The 17,483-nt window shown below is 38.3% G+C and overlaps 1 protein-coding gene across 2 annotated transcripts in view; it reads right to left on the bottom strand.

Moving 5' to 3' along the window:
* gpc6a (glypican 6a) overlaps nt 1-17,483 on the bottom strand; it is a 142,668-nt gene that overhangs the window by 43,273 nt on the left and 81,912 nt on the right. For both annotated transcript variants that reach the window (XM_005932697.3, XM_005932698.3), the window contains exon 4: nt 16,639-16,804. In XM_005932697.3, the coding sequence (XP_005932759.1) occupies nt 16,639-16,804 (166 nt within the window). The remainder of the gene's footprint in view (nt 1-16,638; nt 16,805-17,483) is intronic.

Here is a 17,483-nt window from a genome sequence, read left to right as displayed (position 1 = left end):
TGCACGCTCATACTCTCTCCGCACTCGATATATTATCCATTGTTGATCTGCACACAGCTGTTGTCAATCACGGTTTTAGTAACGCAGTAACGCAGCGTTCCTACGGGAAAGTAACGGTAATCTAATTACCGTTTTTGCAATAGTAATCCCTTACTTTACTCGTTACTGAAAAAAGTAATCGGATTACAGTAACGTGTTACAAGTAACGCGTTACTGCCCATCTCTGGTGCTGAAGATGGGAGAGCTGAGTGTCTATGTAGCACATAAACAGTCTTAACAACATGAGCTATTGATGATGAAAATCACTGACAGCTAACCATTAATCCACAATATATCTGTGATTCCATTGTTTCACTTAATATTTCTGTTTTTATGTTACATTTTATATTTTAACCATTGCATGTTAATATTCTTTACATATACTATGTATTCTGCCCTGATTACTATGTAATTGTTTGCTGATGCAATAACTATCTGAAAAGGGCCTCATTAGCTTGAAGAGTTTAACTTATGAAGTTGTTAATAAACGTTTCAGATTGGTTATTTTTTCCTTTGACATTTTGCTTGTTTAAGAAGAGAAATCAGACTCACAGGCAGCACACTCAAAGGGCATTTGCAGCATCTCAGATGCCAAAGTTCAGATTTTGACAGACAATGGGGGATTCATTGAGTATGAGTGTTAAATCTGAATTTATTATGAGTCTTTTAAGGATGCTAAACTTAATGACTTAAATGTTACTTTTCATGGGTAAAACTAGAGCTTTGATTTTGATGGGAAAAGGGGAGGCGTCTATATAAGTTCATATAGTGTATGCATTCAGTTTATAATTTGTACTCGAAATTATTTACCATTCGAACAAATATGTCTGTGTTCTATGTTGTCTACTGTATGCAAGGCCCTCGCTTTTAAAGCGTACTGAGTGAATACAGACGCAGATAGTCTCCCTCTTCGCTCTGTTAGTGCCTGTGCCTTTGAAAAGCGCTCCTGTTTGTTTACTCTGTAGTCTCAAATTGGGCGTGATGCTTGGTTAGATTTCCATCAGGAGCTGGCTGGAGGTCATTGCAGGGGACCAGCTTCAGTCCTGTGAAGTCTTCAGCTGCCTATGTTTAGCAGAGTACTTCTCTAATGCTTTTGCAAAAAAAAAAACAAAAAACAAAATGCCTCGGTGGAATTCAGTGAGAGTAGATGGGAAATTGGCAGCAATTCTGTTACCCATTCCATAAAAGACTCAAAGACCTAAATGATATCCTCAGTGGAGTTCTGACAGCCTATTTTTCATATAGCTTAATGAATATTTGATGGATTGCGAGTATGAGTCAACCATATGAACTGTTAAGAGGGGGTTAGTTGTACATGCTTAAATGACTTCTGATAAAATATAAAATACAAGAACTTTAGAAAATATATATCTTGAAACCGTGAATGATATTAAAGTTCATGTACTGTTTTAATTGTTTTGTTTAGTTTCTAAGTGATACCACTGACACCACTACCCTTCACTGCCATGCAGTCTAAGTGTTTTGGCTTGCTTCATGTCCTAGACCCAGTTAGTCAGGTTTAAATGGATAACGGGAAGCTTGCTACCTATTCTGTTTGCAATTCTTCTGCATTTCCCAACTTATACAGAGTTTAAGCACAAATACTTTGTGAATCTAATCAATGGAAGTCATTCTGTGACCAGAGTTGGTTGTGTTAAAACAGGACCTTAAATAGAAAAAAAATTATTATAATATATAATTATAATATAGTCTGTAGGTGATCTGCATACATTTAAAGCTAAATATGGGGTCTATTTCTAGTTCTGTTTTCACTGGTACTCCTACTTGGTACATCCTAAACCTGCATCATCATATACTGTAGCAGATTATACACGAGCATGAAGTTGTGAAAGTTGTGGCAAATGGGGGGGAAAAGGACTGGGTATAGTGATGGCCACACTTACTGGCTTCACGTATTCACGGCTGCACAACTTAAATAATCAAAACATTAGGTATTTAAAAACCAGATGATGAGTGCAGCCACTGATAAGATAACTCGCCGTCATTGGCTTTTCTTTGAAGCGCACAGGCTTTGGAAGTTATTCTACAATAGTCTGCTTAATGCCTTTCATTTACCAAACAGAGCTGCTGTGTGATTGTGGCAGCACAATCACTGCTGTTAGATCACACATTTAGATGACTGTAAAGAGACACCCTAGAGTAAAGAAACGGCCTTTAGTATAGTCAACTAATCCATCCAGTGCCATGGTACTGGGTCGTAGAGCTGGTACAAAAATTGTAATATAATGTGACATCCATCCATCCATCCATCCATCCATCCATCCATCCATCCATCCATCCATCCATCCATCCAGGGCATTGTTTGGTTTTAGCACTGTTTATGGTTATGTGAATGATATGAATTTGCACTGAGCTGTTTACCTCCTATAATTTGAAAAGTACTATTAGTATCACCACACCATCAAACATACCACTGCGACACAGGGTAGGGTCATCAAGACTGTGCAGCAAAGAAAAGAAAAGAAAAGTCCTGAAAGTTAACTTTAAATGCGGCCAGGATCCGGACTTTATTGAAAATGGTTCAGTAAGTGATTTCTTTCTGGAAATGCAATTTCAAGGCTTCGAGACAACAAAGACAATGTTGACTTTTATGTTATTCAGATTTCATTCGTGGGGACATTTTCCCGTCTACTGACCACCAGATTCACATTATGAACAAATGTTTAAACAAAGTTGTAGAAATATGTGATTTACATCCAAATGTTTTGGCAGGGAACACCTCCCCGGGTAACTTCAAAATGCCTTTGAATGCAAAGGTCTCAAAAGTAGAAACACAAAGAGATTTGCAGTCATTTCTGTTTCTCCTTTACTCTTTTTGATATCCTGAGATTTCTGGCAATGACAAAAACAAATTTTTCTTCATAAATTGTTTTATAAAGGGGTTTTTTTTGCTACTGCAATTATCTGATAGGGATCTTCTGTAATTTGGCCTTAGTTTTAGTAAATAAAAAAAATATATAATTTTTCTAACAAATGAACAATTGATTTGTACTACTATTCATCCATCTATCCATTGATAGAAACAGTGGGCTGTATTGGCATGGTTATTTATTGCTTCCTGCATGGTGCCAACTTTGCTTCAGGCAGCTTGCTCGGTGATTTTCTAGCAGAAAACTCTCCCTTTTTTGTCACTCTGTGGGATTTGGAAAGACTCCAGCAAACTACCTGCAGAGTCCCTCGGTACACACAGCGGTCGTGGATGAATTTGTGAAAATCAGCCACTATGATGAGAAGCTGAGAATGTTGAGAAGCAAAAAATAAAGAATTGTAGTAATAATTAGCACAATTATTAATAACTTTTAATAACTTTAAAATGGATTTGGGCGTAAGTTTATTTTTTCACTGGTAGATTAAACTGAATCTTTTTTATTTTTGTTATTTTAAACAAGAAGGGCATTTTTTCCAGACATCATCAATAAGTTTAAGATCTGGTATAATATACACAGTATGTGTTCTCTGGTTTCATTAAAACAAACAAACAAACAAACCACAAATTAATAATTTTAGGACACTGAACTAATAAATGACGAAACACGACACTGTTCCCTTCTACACTGCGTTCACAATTTAATGTGTGAGTTCAGGAAAACACACATTTTGATTTTTCTCTGTTTCTTTACATGTGATACTGTGACATTTTTAAGGCTTTATAGGTAGCAGCACAAATGAGATTCACCTGGGTTAGTTAAATTACTGAAAAAAAAATCTATGTTAAAATGGGACTTGTTCATAATGATTTCTCTTCTTATTCATTGACTACCCCTTGAATCACACTCTGGTTTAATTGGTGGAACATATTGGACTTTTTCACACCACATAAGCCAGACTGGCCCAAGTGGAAAAAAAAAAAGGGACAGCTCACTGGGCTGTGCATGACTGCTCTGGAGTCGGTGGGAGGAGTGTCAAGTCAAATGTACGGAAATGATCCCTTCAGGCCATTCATCCCTTCTATTCATGTGTGACCTACTCCTACTCTATAGGGATTAAAACAATATCACTGTCCCAACTAAGAATGAGATGTAGGTTTTATTTTGTAAAGTAAAGATGAGTTTACTAACACAGATTAGGGTGCTGCAATAGTTTATAATAAACAAGTAAAGTGGAGATTCTTTACATTTAGTCTACATATTGTTGTAGCCCTTGTTAAATCATAAATTGACTGATTAACTACATATTTTGGAAAGCTGGGGTCAGTTTTATACCCAGGCTTGATTACTTCCACAACGGCTGAATAAAATACCTCAATAAGCAACACAACATGTTACGATCTAAAGAAACAGCTAAGAAACAAAGTTATTGACATCTATCAGGCTGGAAAGGGTTACAAAGCCATTTCTAAGCTTTGGAGTGAACTATGGTGAGAGCCATTATCCACAAATGGTGAAAACGCAGTGGTGAATCTTTCCATGAATGGTCGGCCACAATTACTCCAAGAACACACTGACGACTCAACCAGGAGGTCACAGAAGAACCCTGAACACCCGCCCTCTCACATCATCTATAATTGACTGAGACAGGACTCTCTTCCAGACACTCTAAACCAAGGCACAATGTACATTCCAAATTCCTTTAACTTTAACTTTAATTTTAAATATGTTTATATTGTCTATCCTGTAAAATAGTCAGATGTCTATTCATACAGGGAGTGCAGAATTATTAGGCAAATGAGTATTTTGTCCACATCATCCTCTTCATGCATGTTGTCTTACTCCAAGCTGTATAGGCTCGAAAGCCTACTACCAATTAAGCATATTAGGTGATGTGCATCTCTGTAATGAGAAGGGGTGTGGTCTAATGACATCAACACCCTATATCAGGTGTGCATAATTATTAGGCAACGTCCTTTCCTTTGGCAAAATGGGTCAAAAGAAGGACTTGACAGGCTCAGAAAAGTCAAAAATAGTGAGATATCTTGCAGAGGGATGCAGCAGTCTCAAAATTGCAAAGCTTCTGAAGCGTGATCATCGAACAATCAAGCGTTTCATTCAAAATAGTCAACAGGGTCGCAAGAAGCGTGTGGAAAAACCAAGGCGCAAAATAACTGCCCATGAACTGAGAAAAGTCAAGCGTGCAGCTGCCAAGATGCCACTTGCCACCAGTTTGGCCATATTTCAGAGCTGCAACATCACTGGAGTGCCCAAAAGCACAAGGTGTGCAATACTCAGAGACATGGCCAAGGTAAGAAAGGCTGAAAGACGACCACCACTGAACAAGACACACAAGCTGAAACGTCAAGACTGGGCCAAGAAATATCTCAAGACTGGTTTTTCTAAGGTTTTATGGACTGATGAAATGAGAGTGAGTCTTGATGGGCCAGATGGATGGGCCCGTGGCTGGATTGGTAAAGGGCAGAGAGCTCCAGTCCGACTCAGACGCCAGCAAGGTGGAGGTGGAGTACTGGTTTGGGCTGGTATCATCAAAGATGAGCTTGTGGGGCCTTTTCGGGTTGAGGATGGAGTCAAGCTCAACTCCCAGTCCTACTGCCAGTTTCTGGAAGACACCTTCTTCAAGCAGTGGTACAGGAAGAAGTCTGCATCCTTCAAGAAAAACATGATTTTCATGCAGGACAATGCTCCATCACACGCGTCCAAGTACTCCACAGCGTGGCTGGCAAGAAAGGGTATAAAAGAAGAAAAACTAATGACATGGCCTCCTTGTTCACCTGATCTGAACCCCATTGAGAACCTGTGGTCCATCATCAAATGTGAGATTTACAAGGAGGGAAAACAGTACACCTCTCTGAACAGTGTCTGGGAGGCTGTGGTTGCTGCTGCACGCAATGTTGATGGTGAACAGATCAAAACACTGACAGAATCCATGGATGGCAGGCTTTTGAGTGTCCTTGCAAAGAAAGGTGGCTATATTGGTCGCTGATTTGTTTTTGTTTTGTTTTTGAATGTCAGAAATGTATATTTGTGAATGTGGAGATGTTATATTGGTTCACTGGTAAAAATAAATAATTGAAATGGGTATATATTTGTTTTTTGTTAAGTTGCCTAATAATTATGCACAGTAATAGTCACCTGCACACACAGATATCCCCCTAAAATAGCTAAAACTAAAAACAAACTAAAAACTACTTCCAAAAACATTCAGCTTTGATATTAATGAGTTTTTTGGGTTCATTGAGAACATGGTTGTTGTTCAATAATAAAATTATTCCTCAAAAATACAACTTGCCTAATAATTCTGCACTCCCTGTATTAATGTACAGAATTCATCTGCTTGCTGCTACTACTGCACATTCACCCAATGTATATACTATATATATATATATAATGTTCTTCCTCTACCCCCCCATAGTTACACTTGTATAACTATGCATGTGACAAATAAAGAACCTTGAACCCTGAACAAAATGTAAAGAACTTGTGTTACTTTTCCAAGTTAAGGTTCATGATTCAACAATAAAAAAAAAGACTGGACAAAAATGGCATCCACCAGTTTCAAAGAGAAAACCACTGTTGCCCAAAACGAACACAAAGGATCATCTTATATTTGAACCACGAGACTTGTGGCAAAATATTCTTTGGACTGTCGAGACAAAAGCTAAAGTTTTTGGAAGGTTTGAGTCTCGTTACATCTGGTGTAAAACTTTGCACAGCATTTAAAAAAAAGAACATCATACCAACAGTTAAACATGGCAGTGGTAGTGTGATAGTGTGTGACTGCTTTGCTGATTTAGGACATGGACGAACTCCAGAAATCGATGGGACCATAAATTCTGCATTCAGTACGTCCGACCATCAGTTTCTACCCTGAAGCTCATCTGTATTTGAGCTGTGCAATGGGACAATAATGTGAAACACACCAATCCACCTCTCAGTGGCTAAAAACAACAAAATAAAGCTGTTTGAGAGGCCGAGTCAAAGTCTGGACTTAAATGAGACTTAGATGCTTTAGTGCAGAGATTCCCAAAGTGGGGGGCCCGCCAGACAGGGCTCCCACACAAATGCAAAGCAGAAGATGAAGCATCGCCAAATATGTTTCCAAACCAACTTCCTTCCAAGCAAAATACTAGAAAATATGATGACGGTGTAGCCTTTGGCTTCACCTGCACAAGTGACAAGGTAGGTCTCCCCGACAGAATTACTTTTCTTTGCAAGATCTTACAAAAGTTCATCTTAATTTTTTTTAATCTCCCATGTCCCATCCGGGTCTCCATATTAAACAAAGGGGGGCCTAGCAAAAAAAAGTTTGGGAACCGTGGCTTTAGTGTGACCTTAAACAGCCGTTCATGCTTAAAAACCGTACAACGGGGCTGAATTAAAAAAATTCTCCAAAGAAGAGTGGCCTCATTGCCAACTATCACAAGTGCTTGATGGCAACTTCTGCTGCCAAGGTTGCTACAACCAGTTATTAAATTTAGGGACAAATTACTTTTTCACACAGGGTCAAGTAGGTAGGTCCTTAATAAGTGAAGTCATCATTTAAAAAACTGCATTTTATATTTACTCAGATTATCTTTGTGCAATATAAAACTCTGTTTGATGATTTAAAACATTTAAGTGTGACAGATATTCAAAGGTGGTAGACACTTTCTCACAGCGCTGTATGTTTCCAGTGATCATTTGTTAATAGTTTGTTTTTGCAGCAACTGCCCATCAGGAATTAATATGAATTAATGAAGGGACTATTCAGCTGTACTAAAAACGATGAACACAATGCTACACAGTACCCATAAATATATGCCTGCCTAGTGATTCAGGGTTGCAGTGATGAAAATGTAAAGAATAACTTTCACCATCCGCTGGTGCAAACTGCAGAAAGTGTCTGCACACAAACACAAGCTGATGTCGCGAAGCTGTCTTTCTCCACGTGCCTGAGCTCATCATGAAAGGTGTCACAAAAACAGCACGTAGATTGTTTACTCTAAATTCTAGTCGACAAATATATCACAAAGTGGTGGCAAACGGATATGATTAACCTAAATTTATTCACAACTTCATGTTTTGGTTGTAATCGTGATGAATGAATGAAGAATTCCCGAGTAAGATCGCTCCCTTTGAACAAGCCTTTTGGTTGACATAGTAAACATGGCCAGTAAACAGTTCCATAATCATAAACAACAATGCTGCCACTTTAATATGGAAAGAAGCGTCAGGGGCAAATCACTGCGTCACTGCACTCGGGGATCGCTGTTTATATGCTTTGCTTTTTTTGACAAACCATGCTGGCTTTGTTCAGTGGCGGAATGGCTCACCTAAATACAACAGTGCACCTGCTGTCTCCTTTCATTTCTTGTTCGATCACAGCACATAATTGCTAGTCAGCACCTGCTAAGCATTCATGATGTGGGAGTGCCTGTGAAAATACAAACATATGTACAGAATTTTTGATCTTCCTGTTTAAACTCTCAGTTCCGCCGTGTTGTAGAGGTGCAATGCTAAATTTTAGCATAAAATAAACACGAGGCAGATGACATATGAGGGCCTTACAAGACTAACTGGGAAAAAGCCATGGAATAATCTTTGCCCACAGGGCTCATTGATCTGCCTTTGAAGAGCTGAGAGGATGAGAACATACAGACATGCCAATGATTACACATTAGGGTTCTGCAGTTGTGTTTCACAGTAAAGTGACACATTTGTGCTTTATTTGAAGTATGACAGGATAAACTGACATGCACATGTTATATAATATTCATCATCCTTCTTTAAAGACATTCATGGTAACACTCGTGTTTGTGACGATAAGCCTCAATCTTCTACTATCACTTCCACAGAACCTATAGGATTGCCTTGAAGAAGTCCAGCTTCAATCATCATTGGACTTTACCAGAACAGCTTTGCATGTTTCACAGCTCCAAAATCCTTATTTATCTTATGCTAGCTCTTAATGCAGCACCTCACTTCATCCTGAGTCTGAAACAAGCCGTCTCTTTGTAGCTCCATCTCTCTCTTTTCTCTGATTTCCTGCTGCTTTGCCTCGTTACAGCAGCACTGCCTCGTCTGTTGCTTGTGTGCAGGCTCTGAAAACAATCTGCAAAAATACTATAAAATATAAGTTCCTGATTAAAATGGTCACTTCTCAAATCCATCCATTTATGTTTGAGACTGAGTCTGATCCGGAACTTGAAAAGCTGACAGCACATGCGCAGCCTAACCGAAAAACCTACTCCATACTCCATATTTCCTGCCTTAATGGACAAGTGCATTGGCTTGAGGCTGAGGCTAAAAACTGACTGACAAAAAGAAACTGCACCCACTGTAGAATAGCGCTTTTTCCCCCAAAAATGGAAAGCAAATGTAAGTTTACTTCATAACCAACAAAACTTATAAAGTAGTCCTAAACAGAGCAGCAGAAAAACATAGGATGCAGCAGGTGGTTGCTGTGTTAAAAAATAAAAACACATTTAGAGCAGCTTTTGGCTAAAAGAGATAAGATGTACATACACTGACCTTATTTGAAACTATAGGTATCTAACATTGTAACAAACGAAAGAAAGCAAAATCGTTCCACTTTAAAATTGTGCCATCTAAACCAAACAAAAACAAAGCCAAAACGATTACGCTATCACATCATTTTCATGTAACATTTTTTTCTAATGTGCAGCTGTAAGAGGTGAATCAATTGCAAAAGATTCACTACCCTGCCAACATTTCTGTCTGTCTTTTAGCAGCCTGCACAGCCAGTCTCTCAGGCACTTACAGCTGGATTGTAGCTCAGTAGCAACACCAACAAATAATTCTTGATAGGACCTTTTTCAGTTTGTTTGGCTTTCAGCTATTTCTGGTTTACTTTAGCTCATCTGACACCTCAAATACCATGTCTCTTCTTCCACCAACTCTAATGTCTTTTTACATTGGCAATTTTTCTGCTTTTCCAGCTGCAAGAAAATAAAAACCCAATTCTGCTGCCTCTCTGTTAATTTTCCTGTTTTTTGCAGGGAAACAAATGTATACTGGTAAAGGAAACATTAAGAGCAGATGCAATGCTCACTGTGATGGATAACCCAAAAAGTAACTATATTACCAAGGGCTTATGTTCCCCAGTTTCATAATCTGCTTACACACATCAACCTCACTGCACGCCTCACCCACGTGCAGCAAGTTTCAGAGCTGAAATTTTCACACTGGTGAACACAGCACTTTGGGAACATAAGAATGGCCTCTGCATAACAAATTAAACTCAAGCTCCAAGCATGTTGCTGTTAAGTGAAGGAATTGAATATGATACTGCAAATCTGCAGTGCCCCAAAAGTGGTAGGCGTCATCTTTGGGAAATGGCTACTCTGATTAAAATTTCAGTGGAACAACTGGGACGGATCAGTCGATAAGCAGATTGACAGGTGTCGTTAAACAGAACCAGGATGGATTTTTCTTTACTTTCAGTGTTTTTAAGTTAAGCTAACTGACTTTATTTTACCATCTTTATTTTAATGAATTATTCCTGTGGAGTCTGATTTGGCCACAACCTTAATAAATATGCAAAACAATATGCTCCACAGTAAGTAACAATATGTCTTCAGCAAATGTGAAATTGGAGGATAAAAACTTGCAACACTCAATATGCCTGTGTGGATGAAATCAGTTAAATAAATCATACAGCTTAGTTAATTCAGAATATTACAAAAACCACTCGCTGGTTGTAAATATAAAGGGCATTGGTGTTAGCATTCGTGCCAGAGATGCAGGAAAACAGTACTCTGCAGATCCTGCAGAGCCAGTAGCAATTACAAAGAAAAGACATTGTTTTTTGATGATGCTGGGGATATGGAGATCACTTCCACTCGGCTAAGTGAGTCATCCAGCCTTTTCAGCTCTTTGACAGGCAAAAAACCCCACCAGCTACCTTGTTTGTTCCTGTCATGTCTGTTACTGAGACTGTAATGCTTGATACTTGTTCGAGTGCCCGTGTGTCTGTATGTGTATGTGTGAGTGTGTGTGTGTGGTTTAATTTAGAGGTACAGTACTTATGGCATACTAGCATGAATCTTAAATCTTCTAGAAAAAACTAACTTTGGTTTGTGCAGAACTGAGCACAGTTACACAGCTATATCATTTAAAGCACCGACACACTGTTCATCTTCATGATCTCAAAGAGATCGCGGAAAGTCTTTCTTGGAGGAAGGAGAAAACATTGGCTTCATGAACTGTGGGTTGTGGGAAGGTACAGTTACACGGGGACCCAATCCTAGCAATTAAAAAGAAATGAGCAAATAAAATCAATGAGGATCACTTACGCTGTGGTGTCAAAGGACTCACCAGAGGACAACACAAGTCTATATCTTAATTAGGAGAAATAATGTGTTTATGGGCCCAGCACAGAGGAAGAAGTTGGCAAACTACAATGGTCTTTACAAATCACACCAAATTTAAAGCTAAAAGAGTTAATTAATTCCACTGGACATGCTTTTAAGTATATTTACTAATCCCTGTTCAGGCACACATCATCACTGTAACAGTTTTTGTGTAAAGCTCTTCATTATTTAGTGGGGGGTGCAAAAATATGCAAATTTGAACTCTGCTGAACTTTGTGGGTGCAGCCAACTGAAAACTGTTCACAATAACAAACAGAGAGACAGAGAAAAACCCAGCCTTTCTTTGGTTAATTATTTCCATACCTGCATTGTATAGTAATAAGCTTACAATATACAAATATCAGATATAAAACCTCCATAAAAATAAAAATATTTATTTATTAGCTTAATTTAAGCAAGCAGATGTGACTGCAAATGAGCCTGAGTCTCTCAGTGGTAGTAAAGTGCTGCTACCAGCAACAGCAATGTGGATAAAGGTCCATGCAGCATCATCCAGGGCTGAAATATGAAAGAAATGCAGCTTCTGTAGTGCCCACTTTAGAGATGCTCTAAAAGCCACTGAATCCTAATAGGCTACATGTTAAAATACCCAGCTAAGCTTATTAAGAGTCATGTTTATAGCTTGGTACAAAAGGTCTCAGTCACACCAGGTTGAAAAATGTGTATTCCCTAAACAAAAAAGCTGCTTTTGAGTTCTTTGTTTGGAAGCTGATTGCTGACATCACCCATAGTTTTCATAAAAGATGCCAACTTGTCTGACAGCATTCACCATTTTACTCTCTAATGTTGGCCGATCAGAAAGTCTAGAACCTAGGAGGGAAAAAGTTAAAGATGACAGTTTCTAAATGGAGGGACAGTAACTGTGTGTCTATATGTAACTCTAAGTGTATATTTTGTCTATATCCGCCATTGTAGAAATTCATCTCATGTAAACAATAACGTGGTGCACAGGGCGACGTCAACAAGCCCCACACCTTTGGCGTTGCGTGACTAAATCTCAGTTTTCCTCATCCACATGTAAACGCAAAAACAAAGTTTTCGAAAATCTGTGGCAGGAAAATCCCAGTTTTCAGTGATCCAAAATGCCGTTTACATGTGGACGAAAGGCCCAAACGGAAAGAAAAAGCTGCGTTTTCAAAAATACCCGTGTACATGTGGACGTAGCCTGTAACTGTAAAATTGTATCAACTCTTAAAAGCTAGCTAACTAAGCTAATATAAGCAGCAGCAGCAGATTGAAAGTTGTGTCTCTAAATGACCCTGATGTTTATAGTTGGTTAGCCGTTGTTTGTTTAGCAGTGTTTTATGGCCAGGTTTGCAGATTCAGTTGCATTTTTAACATGAAGGAATGAAACAGTAAGTATGTCGAGTGTAACTGGTAATATTAGCTAGGGTTGCTGGGGCATTGAACAAGAACATTAAACTAGAATTAGGCTAATTAGCTGAAAATACTGAAGCCACCCATCAAACTCTTTTCATGTTAAGACTGTGAAATGTGAAATCCAGTGACAAGCCTGACATTTGGAGTTAGAGCTGCAAAGCAATTTTTAAATCTCCTATTTGAGAAAGAGGTTAACAGTCAATTATTATCTGTCTCTAATTTTAGCCACATGTAGCTGAGACGGTTATGTTACACTGATAACATTTGCTTGTCAAAAATGACGTTGTTCACGATGTAGCCTGAGCCTAAAAAGCTACTGTAGAGTTTGAATAATAGGATGCGTGTCCCTTCCTCTTTCTCTCTCTCGCCGTCTCTCTGAGGGTATTTTAACAAGGTGCTGACAAGAAAAATGATAATGATGTGTCTGTCATGATGCAGAGCTGGGTAAATTTGTCACAATGGCAGGTGACTGATGGTCTAGGATCATCCAACGGCCAAACCCTGAATTCTTTCCCTGAACACACACGCAGACACACACGTGTAGACACACACAAAAATCACTCAGCACGGGCAGCTACAAGCAGGTAAATCACTTTCTTCCTCAGGTTTATCCTCATTGTTCATGAACTGCCTGTCTTTTTTTTTTTCAGCCTGCAAGTGACAATGTCATTACAGTAACCTTTACAAAGTGTAAACTACTGTACTGTGACTGTAACTTTATATGTATGAAACCGATGCTGTGATCATTCTTCTTCTGCATAGCAATATGTAGGCTACATCAAAGTATTCACCAAGGTCGTTACTGTTTCAATGCTACACAGATTTCTGCTTTAATGCTCGCATAGATACAATGTGATGCTGACATCTTAACATACAAACTGCTTTTTTTAATGTATCCAATAAAATCAGCAGTTGGTGTTAATTTGTTTGATTGCCAATATTTTAGTTTCTAATCTCATGGTGAGGTATTGTCAGTGTTAAGAGACATTTTAATGGTTCTGTAAAGCATTTAGAGCAATCTCTCTTCTTTTATTCAAAACGAAGGCATAGGCTATTTTCACAGCAGTTACTCTGATATGAAAGGGTAGGTGAAACCCAACTGTTATAAGGACATTATGAAGGTTATGCGCTGCGTTTATCCGCTATTTAATGTCAAAATGGCTGCTGGGAAAAAAAAACGTGTGTAATCTAGATAGAATGAAAAATATTTCACCACCTACTCTTACATAGTACCACTGCGATACTGTCTTTTAATACTTACAATATTAATACTTAAATAGGGTTAGGTTAAAAAATATATAACAAGGTGTAAAGAGCATTGCATAGATTTGATATATTTAATCTATGTTATGCTTGACCTATTGGCTTATTTTATAGATTAAATATAATATTGAATTAATTAATTATTCAACAAAAAAACCCACAACACCAAAACCATCATCTGACAAACAAACAAGAATAAAATTACCAAACCGTGTTTTACATTTTCCACAATTCAAAAGACACAACATATCTTATGGCAGATAAATTGTGATTGTCAGATGTGACACAACTTTTATGTGCCGAGAGAGAAAAGACCAAAGTCACTGTGAGTTTTGTGTTTGGTGACTGAGCAGACATGCAAAGAACATTTCCATAAATATTTAAAGAGAAAGTAGGAAAGCAAAGCTGTTTCCATACAGTGATGGAGTCATGCTTATTAAAATCTGCCTTTCAAGGTTTAGATACACTAAAGTGCAATATAACACGTAGCCAGAACCTGATTGTTGCGACAGGATTTTATTTCTATTAGTCTAAATGACATGTGTATTAAGTTTAATAATGTTAATGTCAGTAAGGTTGCAAATCTACTGGCATTTAGCGAAGTCTGGTTAAGCCAAAGTATTTTCAGTATAAGAAAAATCCTTCTCAGGAAAGAAGATTAAAAAGAAAAAACTTCAAATGATAAATTATTCAAACCCAAAAAACTGAAAACACTTGGCCTGCCAGTTATTACCTGGCAAATAAACCAAAGGTAAAAACAAAATGTTCACAAATTTTGTCCATTATTTCTGTGTTCTTTAATGTAATTACAGATCACATTTCCATGGTGAATATCAGACATACACGGCATGTAAGAAATGACATTATGATTTCATTTTAAGCCACAAAGCCTGCCTTACAGCAGAAGGGCTCTGGCACCAATTCACCTTAATGTTACTAACTACATCTGTGCCTTTTTCTGTCGTGACATGTCAAAATGACCATCATTAAAAATAGATGTTACAGGCGTATTGGTACTATTAAGTATTGTGTGTGAATATATATATATTTTTTTTATTTTCTTGCTGTGTATTGGAGTGTTAGGAGCACTACACTTGCAAACACATTAATAACTATTTTACGTGCCAGAAATAAAATAAGTGTTTTTCTTGGTAGATTTGGTATAGCAAATAAAAATGTAGATTTATTGGTTTGATTTTAATGAAAATAAAGAAACAGCACTTTATACATGCTTTTTTCCCTCCTCTTTTTCCTGCTGTGGAATAATAAAACAGCCTTGAGCTTCTCCTGTGGTCATACAACTACTGATAACATCAATGGTATCAATAGTGACATTTAAACATGAGCAAGGTCCACAGGTAAATGCCACTGGGGGTTCTTCAAGGCTTTTAATCTAACCTCCCTTAATAGTTGATGATTTGAAAGGAGGACAATGACAGATTGTGTAGGGGTTCAATCCATAAATTTCTATAATGTAAAGATATGCTTCAGTGGTGAGAACTGACCTGTGATACATTTAGAAGTCTCTGAAAGGCAGATCAATATTTCATGTGAGCTGCATGGTAAGCAAATTGAAGTACAGTACTTTAGCAACAGATAACAAATACAAAATGTCACCAGACATCAAAAACAAATCTTTTGTAGCAAAAAATAAACATCCCCTGGGTTCTGCATTTCTAATTATAATACAATGAAACACACTGGCTTTCCAAAGCAAAACCCATGTCTGCACAAAAAAAGTGATTTAGAATAAAAAAAATACACTTTTTCTGACACCCCAAGGGTGTTTGGGTCTAACTAGATTCATCATTCTGTTGCAACAACAGCTTTTCCCATTACTGTCAAGCACATCATCCCTTTGCGACAATAGATTTTCCTCTTCACAACCAAACAAGACACTAACTTTTTAACACATGTCATAAAGCTGTGAGACATCTCATTCAGTGCATGGGGGCCCATGTTGATCTGAGACTTCAGACGTGCCATCGGAGAGAACAAACGGTTCGTCATCTCATGGTTTCTCAAATGACAGGCTTGTCACAAAACAGCGAAAAGCTTAGATGTGCAGTTCACTTGACACACAGTCTTTGGGGATGTCTCTTAAAAAATGGTGCCCCATTTAAAAAAAAAAAAAATCTGTTAGTGTGGGTGGGAGGATGGGATTGGGGTACATAACAAATAAAGCACTGGCCTACAAAAGATCCAGAGGGAACACTCTATATGCCTTCTTGGTATCCATTTAACAGGAGGGCTTACAGCAGCCGGCTGCTTACAGCCAAACTGAAGTGCTATATTACTCACCATGCTCAGCTGGAAACACTATAGAAAATGTGTTTGCCTAGGATCTACTCTCCTTTATCAATCCCAAACAGCAGGGACTAGAGCTTTAAGCACTATGCCAGGGCTCCAGCAATAGCAAACAACATTTCAGACAGAAAAAGAAGAAATGGTTTCACAAATAAGATTTCAGTTTTGTCTCTTTAAAATCCTTTAAAGCTGAATCTATCACAGTGCATCCTACTGAATTCCCATCGAGACAATTCAAAGGCACTGCCTTAGAAAAGAAACATGCAGCCTTAGAAGTACAAGCTCAAGTTTGAACACATGTCGACGAACCTACAAAGAAAGAGAAAACGAAAAACAGGTGCAAGGGCACTCGATTCAGATCTTACCAATGAAGAGGTTCCATTCAGAATCTAGGTCTGCCTGGTTTGCTAGACAGCCTCTCATTACGTTGTGACAGTAGTTGGGACAGGGTTTGAGCCCAGGCATTCCACGACAGTATGGACAGTACAGCATCCTGGTCAAGGCTTTAACACATGCTGGAGCTACATTCACCTGCAAAGCAAAGAAATGCTTTTTCAGTTATGTCAGGGATTGAAATGGTGATTATTTCTAATAGAAGTTGAAATGTTTGATGGTAGTCAAAAATTTTCAAGAGGTTTCTACCAGCACCAGTGCATGCCAAAGCATCAGCAGTCAAAAATGCAGTTTTATATGAAACTATAGAGGGGATGGAAGTCGGACGGACACTACACTCTATTGCATCTTCTGAAGCTTGAAATGTGGAAATCCAGCAGATGAAACTGCATGACAAGGTTTACATCTCTGTCCATCTCCATTTATTGTGAAGGCTGTGCCTTTTGTTGTTGGGCCATGTAACTGTGCTGGCTTGAGTAAAAGTGACAGGATTCTCACATCTGCTTCCCCTCAGAGGTGGGGATGCAGAACGGGGAGTACATCTGATAATTGGCCTGTCAGCCTCTGTATTCATGGTTGACTTTAGATTTTGAACAGCACACACTGGAGACTTCTAGTGTGTGTGTGTGTGTGTGTCTGTGTGTGTGTGTGTGGGGGGGGGGGGGATGGTTTCCGATGGGTCAGCAAAGCAGGATAGTTAAAAGTAAAGCTAACTAAGCCAAAAAGGGACGTATCCTTACATTTAAGCAATAAAAAATAATTCAGCAGCACTTTGGTTTAGCAGATATTCAATATATACTAACAATATAAATATGTG

The sequence above is a fragment of the Haplochromis burtoni genome, unplaced genomic scaffold, assembly GCF_018398535.1.
Source record: "Haplochromis burtoni strain Fernald_Lab_line unplaced genomic scaffold, NCSU_Asbu1 Contig_161, whole genome shotgun sequence".
NCBI lineage: Eukaryota > Metazoa > Chordata > Actinopteri > Cichliformes > Cichlidae > Haplochromis > Haplochromis burtoni.
Note: the sequence above shows the minus strand (reverse complement) of the source record. Positions and strands in the feature narration are given on the sequence as shown.